This window comes from Hordeum vulgare, chromosome 7H (assembly GCF_904849725.1).
Source record: "Hordeum vulgare subsp. vulgare chromosome 7H, MorexV3_pseudomolecules_assembly, whole genome shotgun sequence".
Taxonomy (NCBI): domain Eukaryota; kingdom Viridiplantae; phylum Streptophyta; class Magnoliopsida; order Poales; family Poaceae; genus Hordeum; species Hordeum vulgare.
The window spans coordinates 62,652,894-62,673,897 of record NC_058524.1 but is presented as its reverse complement, the minus strand read 5'-3'; the positions used below and the strand labels follow the sequence as shown (position 1 = coordinate 62,673,897).

General features: G+C 44.3%; 1 protein-coding gene across 1 annotated transcript; it reads left to right on the top strand.

Moving 5' to 3' along the window:
* Positions 1 to 9,218: 9,218 nt before the first annotated feature.
* On the top strand, positions 9,219 to 19,739 carry LOC123412306. The gene is made up of 6 exons (XM_045105261.1): positions 9,219 to 9,364; positions 10,335 to 10,433; positions 17,341 to 17,973; positions 18,112 to 18,234; positions 18,367 to 18,483; positions 18,569 to 19,739. Exons 2-6 carry the CDS (start codon positions 10,350 to 10,352, stop codon positions 19,208 to 19,210), a joined length of 1,599 nt encoding a protein of 532 aa, XP_044961196.1. The 5' UTR covers positions 9,219 to 9,364; positions 10,335 to 10,349; the 3' UTR covers positions 19,211 to 19,739.
* Positions 19,740 to 21,004: the final 1,265 nt, after the last annotated feature.

Here is a 21,004-nt window from a genome sequence, read left to right as displayed (position 1 = left end):
GGAGGAAATCCACTTCTTCAACTTCTTCCTTGTTGAACACAGATTGCACTTCGTCCCATGCCTGATCCTTCTCCTTAGCCTTGCCCTTGGTTTCTTTAGGTAGCCTCTCCTTAGCCTCCATGACCTCCATCCTTTTCAGATCAACATGAACTTCTCCATAGATTTGACGGAGGTTGTTCTCCCCCATAGATTCCTGGGATGAAAATAGGCTCGAAACGAAAAACAGAGGAAATCTGCATGATGCACGGGTCAGACCAAACGGAAGTATATATAATGATTTTTTCCAGACCAGAAGGAGTACCCTGCATGAAAACGGAGTCCGGGAGGCGCACGAGGTGGCCACAAGCCCTCACGGCGCGGCCAGGGGGTGGGCCCGCGCCATGCAGGCTTGTCGCCTCCTCGCGCACTTTCTGGACTACTTCCAATTTTTGTATTTCTTCAAATATTCCAAAACAGAGAAAATTTGCTATGGGGAACGTTTTGGACTCTGTTTTCTTACCGAATCTCATACCTCTTCGTTTTCGAAGTCTGAAACAGGCTGATAAATGTCCCTTAGGTATCCTTCCGGAGTTATGGTATTGATGATATTGATTTCAAAATTTATGGGAGTACCTGAGATATAATGCTTGATTCTCTGCCCATTTACCACTCTCGGACAATTACCTTCCGTGTTGTTGATCTTGATAGCACCGGAACGATATACTTCCTCAACAACATAGGGACCTTCCCATTTAGAGAGAAGCTTGCCCGCAAAGAATCTTAAACGAGAGTTATATAGCAAGACATAATCACCTACATTGAACTCACGATTTTGTATCCTCTTATCATGCCACCTCTTAACCTTCTCTTTGAAGAACTTGGCATTCTCATATGCCTGAGTTCTCCACTCATCAAGCGAGCTAATATCAAATAACCTCTTCTCACCGGCAAGTTTGAAATCAAAGTTGAGCTCTTTGATTGCCCAATATGCTTTATGCTCTAGCTCAAGAGGTAAGTGACATGCTTTCCCATACACCATTTGTACGGAGACATGCCCATGGGATTCTTATAGGCAGTTCTATAAGCCCACAGTGCATCATCGAGCTTCTTAGACCAATTCTTTCTAGACCTGTTGACAGTATTTTGCAGGATTAGTTTAATCTCTCTGTTGCTTAGCTCTACTTGACCACTGGACTGAGGGTGGTAGGGAGACGCGATTCTATGGTTGACATCGTACTTAGCAAGCGTTTTACGGAAAGCACCATGAATGAAGTGTGAACCACCGTCGGTCATTAGATATCTAGGGACTCCAAATCTAGGGAAGATAACTTTTTTCAGCATCTTGATAGAGGTGTTGTGATCAGCACTACTAGTGGGGATAACTTCTACCCACTTAGTGACGTAATCAACAGCAACTAAGATGTGAGTATACCCATTGAATTTTGGAAAAGGTCCCATATAATCAAAGCCCCAAACATCAAATGGTTCAATGACAAGTGAGTAGTTCATAGGCATTTCCTGACGTTTGCTAATATTACCTATTCTTTGACATTCGTCACAAGACAAGACAAACTTACGGGCATCCTTGAAGAGAGTGGGCCAATAGAAACCTGATTGCAATACCTTGTGTGCACTTCTATCTCCCGCATGGTGTCCTCGGTAAGCCTCGGAGTGACACTTCTGTAGGATCTGTCCATGTTCATGTTCAGGTACACAACGTCTAATAACGCCATCTACTCCTTCCTTGTAAAGGCGAGGATCATCCCAAAAGTAGTGTCTCAAGTCAAAGAAGAATTTCTTGTTTTGCTGGTACGTGAAACTAGGTGGTATATATTTGGCAACGATATAGTTTGCATAATCAGCATACCACGGTGCACTACGTGAAGCATTGATGACATTCAGTTGCTCACCGGGAAAGCTATCATTGATAGGTTGTGGGTCATCAAGAACGTTCTCCAACCTAGACAAGTTATCTGCTACGGGGTTATCAACACCCTTTCTGTCGACAACGTGCAAATCAAATTCTTGTAGCAAGAGAACCCATGTGATAAGTCTAGGTTTAGCATCCTTCTTCTCCATGAGGTACTTAATAGCAGCATGATCAGTGTGAATAGTGACTTTGGAATCAACTATGTAAGACCTGAACTTTTCACATGCAAACACGACTGCTAAAAATTCCTTCTCCGTAGTGGCATAGTTTCTCTGGGCACTGTCTAGAGTTTTACTAGCATAGTGAATAACATTCAACTTATTATCAAATCTTTGCCCTAGAACAACACCAACAGCATAATCGCTAGCGTCACATATGATCTCAAAAGGCAAGTTCCAATCAGGTGGTTGAACAATAGGTGTAGTTATCAAAGCCCTCTTAAGTATTTCGAAGGCTTCCTCACAATCATCATCAAAGACAAAAGGGATATCCTTTTGCAAGAGATTGGTAAGAGGCCTAGAAATATTAGAGAAGTCTTTGATGAACCTTCTATAGAAACCAGCATGACCAAGGAAACTTCTTATACCTCTGATATCTGTGGGGTATGGCATTTTCTCGATTGCATCAACCTTAGCCTTATCGACTTCGATACCTCTTTCAGAAATTTTATGTCCTAAGACGATGCCTTCATTAACCATAAAGTGGCACTTCTCCCAATTCAAGACAAGATTGGTGTCTTTACATCTCTGCAAGACTCGATCAAGGTTGCTGAGGCAATCATCAAAGGAAGACCTGTAAACGGAGAAGTCATCCATGAAAACCTCAACAATCTTTTCACAAAAGTCAGAGAATATAGCCATCATACATCTTTGAAAGGTGACAGGTGCATTACATAAGCCAAAAGGCATACGTCTATAAGCAAAGGTACCGAAAGGGCAGGTGAAAGTGGTTTTCTCCTGATCAGATTGTGCAACTGGTATTTGGGAGAAACCAGAATAACCGTCTAGAAAGCAGAAGTGTGTGTGTTTGGACAACCTTTCTAGCATTTGATCGATAAAAGGCAGAGGGTAATGATATTTCCTAGTCGCCTTATTCAACTTCCTAAAATCAATCACCATCCTATAGCCAGTAATAATCCTCTATGGGATCAACTCATCCTTATCATTAGGGACAACAGTGATGCCTCCCTTCTTAGGAACGCAATGCGCCGGACTCACCCAATCGCTATGAGCAACAGGATAGATAATACCCGCTTCCACGAGCTTTAGTATTTCTTTTCTTACTACTTCTTTCATCTTAGGATTCAATCTCCTTTGATGATCAGCAACTGGTTTGAAATCAGGATCCGTTTTGATCTTGTGCTGGCATAGAGTGGGACTAATGCCCTTAAGATCATCAAGAGAATATCCCATAGCAGCACGGTGCTTCCTCAGAGTTTTTAGTAACTTCTTTTCTTCCTGCTCTGAGAGGCTAGCACTAATAATAACATGATATATCTCCTTTTCATCAAGATAGGCATACTTAAGAGTATCAGGCAACTGTTTAAGCTCGAACACAGGATCTCCCTTTGGTGGGGGTGGATCCCCAAGCAGTTCAACATGCAAGTTATTCTTAAGGATAGGATATTGTTCTAAGACAACTCTATCTATTTCATCCCTTTCATCCATATGCATATCATTTTCATGCTCAAGCAAGTATTGCTCTAAGGGATCAGTAGGAGGCACGACAATAGAGGCTAAGGCAATCGTTTCATCCCTACTAGGCAACTCCTTTTCATGAGGTTGTCTACCAAACTTAGAGAAATTGAACTCATGTGACACACCTTCAAAGCCAACAGTGACAGTTTGCTTCTCACAATCAATATGAGCATTGACAGTATTGAGAAAGGGTCTACCAAATATGATGGGACAAAAGCTATCTTGTGCGGCAGCAAGAACGAGGAAATCAACAGGATACTTCGTTTTACCACACAAGACTTCAACATCCCTAACAATTCCCACAGGGCAGATAGTATCTCTATTGGCAAGCTGAATAGTGACATCTATAGGTTCTATCTCAACAGGTGCAATCTCATCTTTGACTTCATCGTATAAGGATTGAGGTATTGCACTAACACTAGCACCCACGTCACATAAGCCATGATAACAATGATCTCCTATCTTAACAGAAACCACAGGCATGCCAACAACAGGCCTATGTTTGTCTCTAACGTGAGGTTTAGCAATTCTAGCAGCATTTTCACAGAAGTGAATATTATGTCCATCAACTTCTTCAGACAAAAGATCTCTGATAATAGCAATGCTAGGTTCAACTATAATTTGCTCAGGGGGTGTAGGTGTTCTAATATAGCCTCTATGTGTCACAGTTGAAGCTTTAGAATGATCCTTTATCCTAACAGGGAAAGGTGGTTTCTCAATGTAAGCACTGGGAACAACAGGATCATTATAGGCAATGACTTTCTCTTCAACAGGAGTGGGTTAACTACATTGACTTCTAAAGGAGGATGAAATTTAAACCACTTCTCTTTGGGGAGATCAATATGAGCAGCAAAAGATTCACACAATGAAGCTACTATCTCAGAGTCAAGTCCATACTTAGCGCTAAAGTCACTAAAGGTATTTGTCTCAACAAAGGATTTAACGCAATCAAAAGTGAAATTCATACCTGACTCCTTACCTTCTTCAAGCTCCCAATATTCAGAGTTGTGTTTAATTCACTCCAATAAATTCCATTTGAATTCAATATCTCTCTTCATAAAAGAGCCGGTACAAGAAGTGTCAAGCATGGTGTGATCATCATGAGAAAGCCGAGCATAGAAGTTCTGAATAATAATTTCTCTCGAGAGCTCATGATTGGGGCATGAATATAACATTGATTTAAGACTCCCCCAAGCTTGAGCGATGCTTTCTCTATCACGAGGCCAAAAATTGTAAATATAATTTCGATCATGATGTACTAAATGCATAGGATAAAACTTTTGATGAAATTCCAATTTCAACCGATTGTAGTCCCATGATCCAGTATCATCACATAGCCTATACCATGTCAACGCCTTATCCTTCAAAGATAAAGGAAATACCTTCTTCTTGACCTCATCCCCGGGCACACCTGCAAGCTTAAATAAACCACAAACTTCATCTACATAGATCAGATGCAAGTCTGGATGTGATGCTTCATCTCCTGTAAAAGTATTAGCCAGCAGTTTCTCAAGCATACCCGAAGGAAATTCAAAGCAAATATTTTCAGTAGGTGCAGCAGATTGAGGAGCAACCATTTGTGCTTCCGTTCTAGGTGAAGATACCCCGAACAAGCCCCTCAAAGGATTAGTATCCATAGTGACAAGTGACAATAAATTTCAGCATACTATATGAATGTGTCCTTACCAAGTTCCACTTACCAAAGGCGCTTCACTCCCCGGCAACGGCGCCAGAAAAGAGTCTTGATGACCCACAAGTATAGGGGATCAATCTTAGTCCTTTTGATAAGTAAGAGTGTCGAACCCAACGAGGAGCAGAAGGATCTGACAAGTGGTTTTCAGCAAGGAAATATCCGCAAGCACTGAAATTATCGGTAACAAGTGATTGTGTGGTGAGATGATTCGTAGCAAGCAACAAGTAACAAAAGTAGCAACGGTGCAGCAAAGTGTCCCAATTCCTTTTGTAGCAAGGGACAAGCCCGAACAAAGTCTTATAGGAGGAAAAACGCTCTCGAGGACACACGGGAATTTCTATCATGATAGTTTCATCATATTCATATGATTCACGTTTGTTACTTTGATCGTTTGATATGTGGGTGGACCAGCGCTTGGGTACTGCCCTTACTTGGACAAGCATCCCACTTATGATTAACCCCTCTCGCAAGCATCCGCAACTATGAAAGAAGAATTAAGACAAAGTCTAACCATAGCATTAAACTAGTGGATCCAAATCAACCCCTTACGAAGTAACGCATAAACTAGGGTTTAAGATTCTGCCACTCTAGCAACCCATCATCTACTTACTACTTCCCAATGCCTTCCTCTAGGCCCAAATAATGGTGAAGTGTTATGTAGTCGCCGTTCACATAACACCACTAGAGAAAAACAACATACAACATATCGAAATACCGAACGAATACCAAATTCACATGACTATTATTAGCATGACTTATCCCATGTCCTCAGGAACAAAAGTAACTACTCACAAAGCATAATCATAATCATGATCAGAGGTGTAATGAGTAGCATCAAGGATCTGAACATAAACTCTTCCACCAAGTAATCCAACTAGCATCAACTACAAAGAGTAATCAACACTACTAGCAACCTTATAAGTACCAATCGGAGTCGCGAGACGGAGATTGGTTACAAGAGATGAACTAGGGTTTGGAGATGAGATGGTGCTGATGAAGATGTTGATGGTGACGAGTCCCCTCCGATGAGAGGAGTGTTGGTGATGACGATGGCGACGAGTTCCCCCTCCGGGAGGGAAGTTTCCCCGGCAGGATCGTCCTGCCGGAGCTCTAGATTGGTTATGCTCAAGTTCCGCCTCGTGGTGGCGGCGAAGCCACGAAAAAGCTCCCTTTTGATTTTTTTTTCTGGACGAAACCCTCCATGCAGTAAAAGAGGGGGGCAAGTGGGCCAGCAGGGTGCCCACAAGCCCCCATGGCGCGACCTGGGGGTGGCCGCGCCGTGCAGGCTTGTGGCCACCCCCTGGCGCGCCTCTGGCGCTTCTTCGGCCCAGTATTTTTTATATATTGGGAAAAAAATCTCTGTTGATTTTCACGGCGTTTGGAGTTGCGCAGAATATGTATCTCAACTTTGCTCCACTTTCAGGCCAGAATTCGAGTTGCCGGTATTCTCCCTCTTCATGTAAACCTTGCAAAATAAGAGAGAAAAGGCATAAAAATAGTACCATGAAGTGAAATAACAACAAAAGAAGCGATAAATATTAACATGGAAACATGATGCAAAATGGACGTATCAGGGGGCTCCGTAGCCACCTGCTTAGGAACCCCCACCGGAGCCGGACAGCCAGCCACTCCAGGGATCGCACCAGACCCCCTGGCATCGCCGACTATTCAGCAGATCGATGTCCCGGGGACCTACGTCCGGGAGACCAGTCATCCCGGCGCCAGTCCGGTCCATCCGCCCTAGATGGCGTCAATCAGACCGACGACTAGTCTCGTGGGTCGGCCTCCGGTGCTCATCACAAAGCGGACCAGGGGCAGCCCGGCGAGCCTCGCGGGAAAGCCTAGTGGCTGTCACACGAGAGGCCGGCTCCCGAGGGGCCAGGCTGTCCCGGGCGCTAGCGGCCGTCGGCGGGTGCGCCACCAACTCGGCCCGAAGCTCGTCCTCCCTGTCGACATCCTCGCGTCGCACGCGGGCAGCCTCCCGGCGACGAACATCCCCCGGCGAGCCCGGAAGGGACAGGCAGGGGTCACGTGCCAGATCCCGGGGAGGCAGGGGCGGCGCAGGGAGGTGCCGGAGTAGAACTCCGGGGACCTTTCCGGCCAGTCAGCTCCACCCCGGCCGGAACGCGAGGAGGCCGCAGCGGACATCACCTCCGGGGCAGACGCAGGAACACCGGACTCGGGCCGGGGCGCTGAGCTTGCCGGGAGCGGCCGCTTCGGCCTTGCCAGACCGTCTCCGAACGACCGGGGCATCAGCTCGTCTCGGTACGAGAGGCGCGACACAGGGGCACAGGGGCTCGGAGCCGCGATGGGAGGGGGCGAAGGGACGTGCACACCGGACGCCGCGAGCAACGACGCAAGCAAGGGACGGAGCGACGCTGGCGAGGCGAGCACGACCAGTGGAACTCGGGCGGGAGGCGGCGCGGGAAGGGAGGCAGTGGTAGGTGGCGGCGCGGGCAGGGGCACTCGGGCAGGGAGCGGCCCGGCCTGGGAGACGCGAGCTGGCGGCGACTTGATCTCGGAGCGCTGGAGGGTAGGGGAAACCCTACCCCAACGTTCCACGTCGGCGTGTGTGGCCGGCCACCCTGACCGCGGGCCTGGGCCGCCTCGTTGGACCCAGAGCCAACGGGCCGGATCGGCTGGCGCCTCGCAATCCATATATTTTTTCCTATGAATTCTTTGGCACTACATTTTGTATGAGTATTTTCATTCGCTTGAACCACATGGAAAGAATCCTCCCGTTCCGCTTGGGACCAAGTTAAATAAACCAATATCTTTTAGGATTCAAAATGATTTTTATTTTTTAATGGGATTTTACATCATTTCTAACTCTGATGCTAAGAATCCCACAAATTGAAGCGACGCAGTGTCTTTGCCATTAGCATCAGTGGTAGTCCAGTTGTGTCACCTGTGTTTATGAGTGATGCACCGAAGTTCCAAACAATATTTGAGGGCTGCCAAGGTTGTCCTACGACTATGAAAATGCATATTTAGGCACTGGAAATATGTCAACCAAGTCACCGGAGGCTTTCTCCATACAACACAAGCTTTGATGTACGTGTGTGGCCTGTTGGTTTACCATTCCCACTTTGACAATATATTGGTAAAATAACTCCTCAAAAAGCATGTCCTATAATTCCATGTCTCCTCCATTGTCGTCGCACTGCTTGATGGTATGCTATCGATTTACTACAAAAATATGTTCCTCAACACACACAGAGAGAATTAATGGCGACGAGTATAACATGAATAAACAGACCATGCAAGAGTGGGTGAATAGCTAGAGAGTATGAGTGATCGTATAGGTAAGAGCGGAACCTTAAAAAATATTGGGTACGATGTGAGGCGAGGGGTAGGAAGAGGAAAGGGTGCGGTTGCCTGCCAATGCATCTGGATCGGCGGAGTGTGTAGGTTTTGCTCGAGCGAGAAGAAATGAGACATGCATATGTTTTAGGCGGATTTTTCGATTGGCTTTCTTGTGTGCTACATGCGGGATTGCAGGAGGTGGAGACGATGTAAGCCTTCAAAAAGCAAAAGCAGGAGGTGGGTTTGGTTCAAGAAAAAATATCAATGAAAGGAAGAGGCCTGTCGATCCATAGGTGGCGCGGGAGAAAGAAACAATCTACGGGTTCTTCTTTAATAATAGAGATAGAGATTCACATTAAGGCCTTGTTCGGTTCCATAGATTTTTAAGGGGTTTGAAGGGGATTGGAAGGGATTAAATCCCCAGCAAGTCAAAATCCACCTCAAACCCTTCCAATCCCCCTCAATCCCCTTGTGGTGGGGATTAACCGAACAAGCCTAAAGTGTATTTAGGTACTTATTACGGGTAGAAAGAAGATATTATGCTCGATTTTATTAGAAAAAAATATATTAATAAAGCCAAAAGCGGCGTATTTCACTTCTGTGTGTCACGCTTTCCATTTCCCATCCACCTCCCTCGCTCGCATCTCCAGTTCTCCACTTGCTTTCCTCTACACCGCCCAACCGCGCCGCCGCGGCAGCTCCAGCCGCCGGCGCCGCCCCTTTCACGGAGCACAACTGCTCCCGCTGCGCCGGATCTAGGTACAGACCGTGAGCTCCTCCCCACCCATCCACCACCACACGCACAAAAACGCTAACACACTGGTTCTGCCGCCGGCCCTTCCGGGTGCTGCCGTCGGTCTCCGACGAGAGCAGGAGCCCTCGAGGGAGCGGCCTTGCGCCTCGCCCCGCTCCTGTCACGACGGGAGACGTCTCCTTTCTCCCCTGCCTTCGCCAGAGCAGGAAAGACAGCAAGATCTAGGGTTTAAATGTTTAATTACCTCTGATTTCTCGTGTGTTTTGTTGTTCTTTTTGGTACAAAGCTGCGGTTAATTTCACCGAAATCTGGCAATTGGTTGTTGAAATCTCGTATTTTTGGTGGATCCAGTGTCTGACATTAGCAGGAAGTTGCAAGTGTATTAGTGGAAAGTTGAGAGTGTTCAGTTGAATTTTGGTGCTGGTTTGGTGAGAAATTGGGGTTCGGGTCTCTGGAACTTTCCTAAAACGTTGCTGGAAGTTAGCATGATGAGTTTGCTAAAATGCTTTTTCTTCTTCTGAAAGCTCATCCTGAATTTCTGAAACTTCACGTATTTTGAAGTACAGTTTCATTTATTTTGTCTGCAATCTCGTGTAGTACAGTTCATATTTGTTGAAAGGTGGTATGAAATCTTATAAAAGTTAATTTCAACCTCTGTTTGTTGTAAGTTCTTCCTTTTGTCCTCGTTTCAGTTTTGAGAGCCAGCACAAGTCGGCATAATGTCTGAAATGGAAATGTTCCAACAGCCCAATGTGGCTGTTGGAAAGTAACGGCTGGCTTTCTCCTATGCAGTGACCTGTATCTAGAAAACTTCCTAATGAGTAATCAGATGTCTGGTGATCTCAGCTCACGAGTAATCATATTCCAAACAATGCATGTTTTTGGGCAAAATTATCATGAATTTTCGTTATGGCAGGAATATAATACATACTTAATACAGTCTGGTTTCCTGAACTTCTTTATTTATTGAAACAGAGGGCGCAACACAAGATGGTGCATCTAAGATTTACCGGTGCGTCTGATAGTCGCTCGAGCAAATCACGAGAGACTATAGGCGACGTGATACATGGCAAGGTATGCTTTGTGTGCTATTCATCCCTGGGTTATAAGTTTACAATCGCTTTAGAGTATATATAAGTTTATGCAAACATTCTTTTGCATGTGAAACATTTCCTGCATTTGTACAATGATGGGTACTTTATGCGGAACTTTCCATAATACATGAATAAACTGAATTCATCATGGGTGGGGGAGTTGGGCTGAATAACAGCAAGAAATGACTTTAGCTCGATTGGTAAGCGTATTACTAGTGAGCAGAGAAACCTTGGTTAGGGCCTTCTTTCTAAAAAAATCCTTGGTGAAACTGAGATGCCAATAGTGAAATCTCATAAACCAGTTTTGCAGTATTCCTTTTTCCTTCTTTGCTTTTCTGAGGATTTTGCATTCTTGAATTTTGTTTCGAGATGTTCCAAAAATTTGGAGATGAACTAAAAGAAAATGGCGATGCACATGATTTTTTCGTGAAGAGATTTAAACAAATAAGAAACATGTTTTTGGACATTTGCTAATCAGTTTTCAAAAATAAATTCTCACATCTTCCACATACCAGTTTCTGAAATGCCAGATCTATTGTTTCATGCTCAACAACACAAAAATGAAAAGAGATGCAACTGTCAAATACTTATGATTTGCTTTTCAGAAATTATGTATGGAGCTTTCAACATTTTCTGATTAACTTCCAAAAAACAGGATGCACTTTCATAAGGTAGATGCATTTCATGTATTTTCTATGAGTTTTCAAAATCTTATGAAACAAGCTTGCAAAAGATTGGTAACCAAGTTAGAAAAAAACAATTCGCATCTTTCAACACATCATAAGGTAGATGCATTTTCTGATTTTCTGATTATGTATGGAGCTTTCAACATTTTCTGATTAACTTCCAAAAAACAGGATGCACTTTCATAAGGTAGATGCATTTCATGTATTTTCTAAGAGTTTTCAAAATCTTATGAAACAAGCTTGCAAAAGTTTGGTAACCAAGTTAAAAAAAAACAATTCGCATCTTTCAACACATCATATTTTGAAAGGATTCCTGTTTTTGTCAGCCGACCACAAATGAAAAAATTACAGCTATCAAACCATTTTCTGCACGTGTGTTTTTTAGAAATATGTATTAGGCTTTCAAAAAAGGCAATGTATCTGGTGAAAACGGTTGTTCAGTGAAAATCTGGAAATCTTTTCTTCTAACCATCAGATCTAAAATGAATGTATTACATAAGAGGTGAGATACCCCTTAGCCACTTAAAAACCCTTCACAGAAAACCCCCTCACATGTCTTAATCTGGTTGTACTCCGATCCAATCTAATTCCTGTCAAAACACATCACCGCCGGAGCTCACCAGGGACCTAGCGCTCGCGACACCGAGCAATGATCTCGAACCCACCACTTTCCAGTCCTGCTTTTTGGACTATGTCTCGATGCCCGACCAACTTGTCGAATGGCAATTCCTGAAAGTGGCTGTGGCCGGCGAGCAAGCGCTACATGGTGTCAGGGGGTTTCAAAACAATATGTGATCTTCCTTGCTCTCCTTGCACATGCCCTTGCTGGCTCGCTCTCTCGACTGCTTCCAAGGGATACCACAGCTGGCCCCTGCCCCCACATGCCGCAGACCACGAGACGGCTCACAACCTCTCTGCGGAAAACTAGCTTAGTTGCTTTCTTTAGTTAGTTGAGATCTGCACCTAGAGTTCATATCTCTGCTCAATTTTGCCCTTGTTTACTACTTGTTCTGGAGTCAGTTCGGCAATGTGAGCTAATTGTATCATGAATTTGAATTTTATTTTTATTGTGTATCATGACATTAGAGTTCAGACTTAGGCTGTTTAATTAGAACCCGGGAAACCTCATTGGAATTAGACTCTTTTTTCCTTTCAACTGACCTGCAAGTTCTTTTACTCAGGAGCTCGCAGCCCCTAATTTCCTTGAAACTGAAACTGACTGCAAGAAGTTCTTCGAGGGTTCAGACTGATTGGAAGATGTCTGCCTGGGACGGATTCCAAACAAAGCATCATCTGCAACTCCAAGAGGCAATAGTAATACAATCTCACTTCCAACCGATCACCATTGTTGCAAAGTTCAAATCAGTTCCGCGCCTCGGCTTAGTCTCATGCCGGAGCTGCTGTGCGCAGCCACTGGAGGTCGTGCATAGCTTCTCCTCGTCCGTACAGAAAATCACAATGATCTATGATCTCCCGCGTCTGACCCGAAGGTCATTGACGCCTTGCGATCACTGCACCCACCTGTCGATGGTTCTGCCGCCGCTTTCGGTTGTACAACAGATTAAGACATGTCAGGGTTTTTCTGTGAAACATAATTAAGTGACTGAGGGGAATCCCATCTCTCATGTAAGAATTCCTTATTTAACACTACCATAAAAGTGGCTTCCCTACTTAACACTAGAAAATATATTTCTTCCCTATCTAACACCAATCTGAATTTCATTCCCAAAATGGCACTTTCATCCATTTTTGACCTAACCGTGTTAAAAAGAAAAGAAAAAGAAAAAGAAAAAAGAAAATGTCTACTGCATCTGGCTATGTTGCTGTCCCTCGCTGTTCGGTGATCTTTGATGGTACTAACTACACCGAGTTCACTGGCTTCATGCGATTCACATGCGTGGCATCCGTCTCTGGGGAGTTCTCTCTGGCGAGGTATGTTGTCCGCCACGTCCGGTTCCTCCACCCTGAGTATATTGCCTTTGTCAAGGCTCGTCTTAGTGAGCAGTTCCTTATGTCTGATCTTGAACCTCTTCGCTACTTTCTTGGGATTGAAGTCTCTTCTACCTCTGATGGCTTTTTTATATCCCAAGAAAAGTATATCCAGGATCTTCTTGCTCGTGCTGCTCTTACTGATGAGCGCATTGTTGAGACTCCTATGGAGTTCAATGTTCACCTCTCTGCTACTGATGGTGATCCCGTTCCTGACCCGACGCGCTATCGTCATCTTGTTGGCAGTCTTGTTTATCTAGCTGTCACTCGTCCGGATATTTCTTATCCGGTTCATATTCTGAGTCAGTTTGTCTCTACTCCCACATCGGTTCACTATAGTCATCTCCTCCGTGTTCTCCAATATCTTCGGGCACGATCTCTCACCGTTTATTCTTTCCTCGCTCCAGTTCTTTACAGCTTCAGGCCTATTCGGATGCTACGTGGGCTAGTGATCCTTCAGATCGCCGTTCACTTTCTGCTTACTGTGTTTTTCTTGGTGGTTCTCTCATTGCCTGGAAGACGAAGAAACAGATTGCAGTTTCCCGTTCGAGTGCAGAGGCTGAGTTGCGAGCGATGGCTCTTTTGACGGCAGAGGTGACTTGGTTACGGTGGTTACTTCAGGATTTTGGTGTTTCTGTCACTACACCGACTCTGCTCTTATCTGACAGTACAGGTGCTATTAGCATTGCGTGCGATCCTGTGAAGCATGAGCTCACCAAGCATATTGGTGTTGATGCTTTCTATGTGCGCGCTGCTGTGTAGGATCAGGTTATTGCTCTTCAGTATGTGCCTTCCGAGTTATAGTTGGCGGATTTCCTGACGAAGGCCCAGACTAGAGCACAATATGGCTTTTATCTCTCCAAACTCAGTGTTGTTCATCCACCATGAGTTTGAGGGGGGGGGGTGTTAGAGTTATAATATAAGTCATGTACCCTCTTGTATTTATCCCAATATATAAGGGGTTTCCTGCATATAGTCCATCACCTGTACATGTATATATACCGGCCTATGGCCTCATGGGAATACAAGTTGCTTTCCTAACAATCTAAACGCTGGGGGTGTGTGGGCACGGTGGTGTAGCACGAGTTGCGCCACACGTGTTGGAGGTAGCGGCAATGCGCATGGTGGTTAGGAGGCATGACAACGGCGAGCAAGAACGACAGTTGCGACGAGCGGAGCACAACACGTAAGCAGTAGAAGGCACGAGGAGAGGGGCTCACCTCAATCACACCCACATGAATTGTAACACTGTGATGCACGCCAATGACGACACGGCTACAGGAGGCGGCTATCGGAGCACGGCGTCGACGAGCACCTATCTCGGGGGCGCATGGCTTGATGGGGAGGAAGCTGGCAGCTTTGGAAGCACCCCGAGGACCCGAGGAAATAGAGGAATGGATGAGGGGGTCGCCGGAGGAGGAGATCAGAGCCCGACGGTGGCTCATCGAAGGTGAGGAAGACGACCATGGGGCGGCTGATTGGAGGTATCACTCATCGATTCCTTTGGGAAGAATACTCTAGAGGATTAGGAGAAGCTCCTGTACTGGGCTTGGGGAGGCTTATGATTCTGTGTGCTATGGCGAGGACGATTGCGGGTGTGCTCTGGGTGTCGAGCTCTATCTTGGTGCAAAGGACGAGAGAAAGGCATAGATGTGGGGGAAATGGAGGCGTCATGGCGTGGCTCGATCACAGCAAAGGGGACGTGAAAGGGTTGCTCGAGGTGGCAGAAATCATAGATGGTGGCAGAAATCATAGATGGAACAGACGGGCCGGGATGGCTGGCAACCTCGATTTCGTCACAGTTAGTTCACTAATCGTGGCATGCGGGGTAGGAATGGAATGATCACGTTGTGATCTCTTAGGTGTAGATAAACAACTTGATGGTCAGCGAAGGTGGCATGGGGCAGTTGTGTTGCTGCCACTCAGCTTCCTGAGGAAGAAGACGACCTGGTTGAGGCGCTACTGTTGTTGGGCTAGCTAGGTCGCACTCAGGCTAAAGGAGAACGCGTAGCATGGGAAAGAAGAGTTAAAAAATGGTCATATACTAATGACGGGGGTAATATTGTCATTTCATGTGCAATTTAACACCGTTAGCTCATAGAATGGACATAATGTTATATTTAGAACAAAATCTAGAGTCGGTATTAGATAGGGAAAATATATTTTTTCAGTGTTAAATAGGGAAGGTAATTTTATGGAATTGTTATATAAGGAATTCTCTCTTCATGTTATCCATCCATTTTAGGTCTGATGGTTAGGAGGGAAAGTTTCCAGATTTTCACTGAACAACCGTTTTCGCGTGATACGTTGCCTTCAAAAATTCATTGAGTTTTTTTGTTTTGTTTTGCTAGGACTTGGTTTGGTTCCCTCATTAGTTTTTCTCTTCTTTTGATTACTCAAAAAGCCTTTTTTTATCATCAATGCCCTATAGCAACCGCATTGTTGAGGTTAAACAAAGGCTAAAAGGGACAATTCACCTAGCATCGTACGATCAATTGGGAGGTACAAAGTAATTCTAAGCTTGCTGTTTCTTATTTTGTCAAGTACTCCCTCCGTTCCATAATATAAGTCTTTTTAAAGATTTCACTAGGGGACTACATACGGATGTATATAGACATACTTTAGAGTGTAGATTCATTCATTTTGCTCTGTATGTAGTCCCTTAGTGAAATCGCTTAAAAGACTTATATTTAGGAACGGAGGGAGTAAAAAATAAATGGAAACAGAAGGCACGATCTTAACACATGTGTATGTTTTTTTTTCTTTTTCGATAAAGGTGTACGTTGTGCTTAAAAGACTTTATTCAAAAAGACACAGATACATAATGTTCCCACCATAGCTGGGTGTGATGCAGACCAGACCTTGAGGTGAGGCTCGATTCATTGTTAGCCCAATCTTTCGCAGCACTTCTCTTGTCAGATTTTAAATGGTCTTTGCAAATCCCCGAGGAAACAACACCTGACCCCTCGAATCGAAGGAATAACATGGACAGACCATATAGTGTCACCTTGTAACTCACACCACGGTAGAGGCTTATGCATGGATACTGAAACTTGGGGGATTTTTACATAGCTTTCCCGGAACTGTATAAGAGGACTGTAACCCACAAACGCATGGTGTCTATTAATCACACATAACATGTCTTACATGGCATACACTTTTGCTGTTTATAGTGAATAGCCGACTTCCTAATCTTGACCCACACGTTTTGACGACATGGAACTCTCACATGCCAACATGGAAAGAAGCAATCTGATTTCTAATTTAAAGATTTTGTTACTACTACTAACTGAACCTAAACCTAACAAGTACAGCTTGGACTCCATGCGCCATATTAATCATTGTGCCAGTCTTACAGTTCTTCACTTTACCTAAAGAAAAAGAAACAATAACTCTGATCTTATTTTGATCGCTTGCTATTTGAACAAGCCATAGACAGCGGTGCATGGAAGTTAGGTATCCATGTGCCAGAACCATGAGTTGGTTTCGAGATCTTATGGGTTTCAGCTCTAGCCTACCCCAACTTGTTTGCGTGAAGGAATTCTTTGTATCTCTTACTTGATTCTTTCTTCGGAACCGAACAAAACAAGCCTTCACGATTTTCAATGCAGCCAGACTCCAGCTCTTATAGTCTGCTGCTGTTTGTATGGAAGTCATGTATGTTCAAAATTGGACAATGGTTGTCCTGTGTACATACCATATGTCATGCACAAATGAAGTTTCTCCACTCTAGCATGTTCAATGCCCAACACATCATGGGTCGCCATCGTAGCAATCAGGACTTTGGCCTCCTCACCTCCATCACTAAACTTTAAGAAAAATTGGCACATAAATATCTCTAATTTTGAGTTTATAGGAACACATGCAGCTTCAGTAATTTCACTAGGGGACACTATCAGGTTGGCTATCGGAAAACAATACATGGCATTTTTGTGCAACAAACATTATTGTATTCATTTGATCTTCTCTTTACAGCCTCCTTGCAGCTGGCATTCTAGACACAGTCAAAGTCAAAACATTTTCAGTAAGACTTTGGCTGCAACATCTGAAAAAACTAGGATTAGGTAACTGTAAACCATATGAACATTTTTTTGTCAACGGTGATCAAAAGTTAGTGACGATTATATAAGATTTGATTTTTTGTGCAGTGGAAAGCCCTAGGCCAGGTGGTCATACCTTTTTTTTTCTTTACAATAAGCTCCCTCCTTGCAGGCCATCACTACGAAGTTGTCTCTTCCAAAAATCCGAACTATTATTAAGAAGTTAAATCCTAGGCAGAGGGACTTGGTCAGGGCTCGCGGATTTGGGACAATGCTGGATATTAATTGCTCTCAGTTGCCAAGGGATCTGGGAGTTCGCCTAGCAATCTGGTTCGATTGTGACAGTCGAACTGTAAATGTTCCAAATGTTGGCAGCTTTGAGATAAACCCTTTCACAGTCCACCAGATTCTCGGTATACCGTTGGGTGGTCGGTTAATTGACAAGATAGCAACAAGTGAGGCCAGGAGGGTCATTGCTGAAGACACCGGAATACATTCTACTGGGCCTAGCATTTCACACTTGATGAACTTATTGTCTGATGACCTCACTGATGAAAAGTTCCTTAGAATCTTCATGCTCATTTTATTGTCAACCTTCCTGTGTCCAACCAGCCACTCCTGTGCGAGCCCAGACTACTTCAATGGCATTGTTGACACTGATGATATCGCCAACTATGACTGGTGCAGCTTTGCATTAGACTGGTTAGTGGAAAAGATCAGACAGTTTCAGATCTCCTTGTCCAAGCCAACCGTGAAAGGTAAAGAGCAGTCTATATCTCTCGGAGGATGCTTGATGATTCCTTTGGTGAGTTACTGTCGCTAATCTGGCCTCTCTCTCTTTCTATTACATAGAACTTGTATGTGCATTCTTCAATTTTATATCATTTATTGAAGTTGGATGTTTTTTCCTTGATATATGCTTTTTGTAATGGGCATGGTTTAGGTAACGTTCTTTGATTATCTCGATCTAAAAGGAACAAAGATTCGCAACTGCATCCCACGTTTACCAGCTTGGGATGATAAAGCCATCAGCGCGTTTGACAATATAAATTTTGCACAACTAAAGGTTAGTTAAACTCTCTGTATGTCTTTTTCTATCTTTATTTTTCTTTTTTCTGTTTCCATGTTTCTGTATGCTTCTCATAACTTTTATGTCCTTTTTTACTCACCTTGCTCATTTTGGGTTTCCCCTTTTCAGTTCAAAGACATAACTAAAACTTGTTTCATGGAAAAGCCATCATGTACTCCATCGTCTCATACTTTGCCAAATGGAGTTCTTCACTTCATCGACGCACTTATCCCATCTGATGATGACGTGAGTATATGGAGTATCTACTCTTTTCTAACAATGTGTTGCCTCTACTCTTTTCTAACAATGTGTCATGATTTTCACGTCTCAGTTCAGGGCAAAGATGAAGGAGATGTGCACCGAATTTTACAAGACGTCAGTGGATGCATGCTTGAATGCACTACAGCCTGTCCTTGCAAAGCAGATGCGCACAATGGTTGAAACTATTCAGAACCAGGTCAATAACAGAGCTTCATCATCTTCAACACCACCAGTCAATGAACCCAGCTGCAAGGAATGTAATTCACGGAAGTGCACAATGCGGGATGGTGTATCCGCCACACCGCTCCAAACAGTAACAGATACAGAGTTTCACAACCCTTCAGTGGGCCTAGCACTGGGTACGGTAGAGAGCACTGGTGGTGGCGATAAATTTCATTACGACCCAAATGATGGAGATGTGGTAAATGGCCTGCTAAAATTACGCCGCCATGTGGGGGATATACCTTTTGGTGCCCTCCCCGCTGACCAAGCTGTTGTTGCCATGTCAAGTGAGCAAGATTTTGGTACGGTGGATTCGCCGTCAGCTGGTACTGAAGTTGGACACCCAGAAAGCAATCAAATTTCTGCCGCCGAGTGCTCCAGGCCCTCCAAGAGGCACATTGACCTTGCTGTTTACATTGATTCTGAATCTGAATCCTCCAGGCCCCTGAAAATTCAGAAAACCAGAAATTCAGCTTGCGAAGACAAATAGAAACGTCAGGCTGGTCATGATTTTGCAGAATAGGTCCTAAACCCCTAGCATGCCCAGGTCTCTGCATCAATGAAGACCTCTCTTAACTTGAGAAGGCCACATTCGTCTCAATTGGCAGAAAGAAATATGATACCAAATACTTTTTAATATGATAGGTTGAACTTTGTCGAACTGAGCGAAAACTTTTTGGTAGTGTTTGAACTGTGACACCAGAACGCATGAGAACTAGTCCCGAACCCTGAGCGATTCGATTGGGTGTGTTTGCAAAATTTATCCTGGTATTATCCTGCTCTGTGGACTGTTGCTAGCTGAAGGCAGACTAAACAAAATGGCGGACGCCATCTTGTGGTTCTAAAAGAGTGAAGTACTTGGTGTGGTGGATTACAGAGAACATGACAGATCATGTTTTAGGGATTTCCTAGCCTCATCTCATGTTGCACAACTTTGTTGGAAAATTCAGATTAACATGTCGTATTCTGTCGAACTGCAATGTTATTCTGCCCGATGAATGTCGATCTGAACCCTGAAATGACACGCTCTACTCATTTTGGCATTGTGCTTCTTGTTACAGTTTTTGTATACCGGAGGTTAGAGTTGATGCCGCTCTGATATTAACCCCACTTTTAGGAGGATGTTCATCTCTGACTTGATACGTGCGAGTACCATTTTTTATCACTATTGTCCCGCCCTCAGATCCTAACCAAGGAACTTTTTTCCTTGGCTGCACTTCTCCCTGAAAATAAGAGAACTTCCTTAGAGTGGAAATTCAGAAATCATGTGCATTGATTTTTCTTAAAAATAAAAAAAAACTTGATTTTTTCTTGGTTTATACTGTAGTAGACTAGTAGTGTACACATTGAGCATATTAGAAAGCTTCTTGGTCCGACACTCCGACTCCGACTCGACCGTGACGGCTGCCGTGACCATTTCTTTCAACTACTTCCTCCATTCCTAAATATAAGTCTTTTTAGAATTTTCACTATGAAGCTACATACGGATGTATCGTATATAGACATACATTAGAATATAAATGCATTCATTTTGCTCCGTATGTAGTCCCTTAGTGAAATCTGTAAAGCGACTTATATTTAGAAACGGAGCGAGTACAAAGTAGCACTAACCTCTCCTCATGTGCTACTCCTACTAGTACAAGTAATAGCTAGACAGGTCGACCAGGTGGTTAATTGGACACATGAACATAGATTAAAGTGACGCATGTGCTCGCCCTTCTTCTCCCCCCCTTCCCTTGGTCTCGACTCTCAAAAGCAGATCAATCGAGAGAAACAAAAACAAAAGACACACAGAGAGAGAGAGAGAGAGGGGGGCAAGGCTCATCTCCACGCCGACAAAAAGGCCAGTGAGAAGGCAACACACTAGCAGCAGCAGCAGCAGTGTTGGACAACGCTAACGACCTGCATTGCCTTCTGGGGATCCGGTCAAATGCCAGGTTGTTTGTTAGTCAGTGAATATGCTCTACTTACAGCTACATCGAGCTAGCTAGCAAAGCGCACGCGATGGACAGGATGCGACTTTGAGAAAGGATCGGGTGTGAGGGGCTGAGGGATGGGATGGGATCGATGCATGGTCCTCCCCTAACAGGTGGGGACTACCGGCAGAAAGAACTTGACACTGGCCATGACACGTCGAGCTCATGATCACTGTCATGGCCGGGCTCACGAGCAACAACAAGAGAGCTCTCCTTCCCAGTTCTTGTTTACTCTGACTTTGCAGGAGCGCTGAATCGCATGGCTCCATCTCTATCCTCTTCTTCCAAGATCATGCACAGGCCGTAGG

Bases quoted from the DNA above. Each gene is read 5' to 3' on its own strand.
- LOC123412306 (XM_045105261.1), top strand. From the start codon at position 10,350: ATGGTGCATCTAAGATTTACCGGTGCGTCTGATAGTCGCTCGAGCAAA. The intron at 17,974-18,111 runs GTGAGTTACTGT...GGCATGGTTTAG, and splicing joins GATGCTTGATGATTCCTTTG to GTAACGTTCTTTGATTATCT. The intron at 18,484-18,568 runs GTGAGTATATGG...TTCACGTCTCAG, and splicing joins TTATCCCATCTGATGATGAC to TTCAGGGCAAAGATGAAGGA.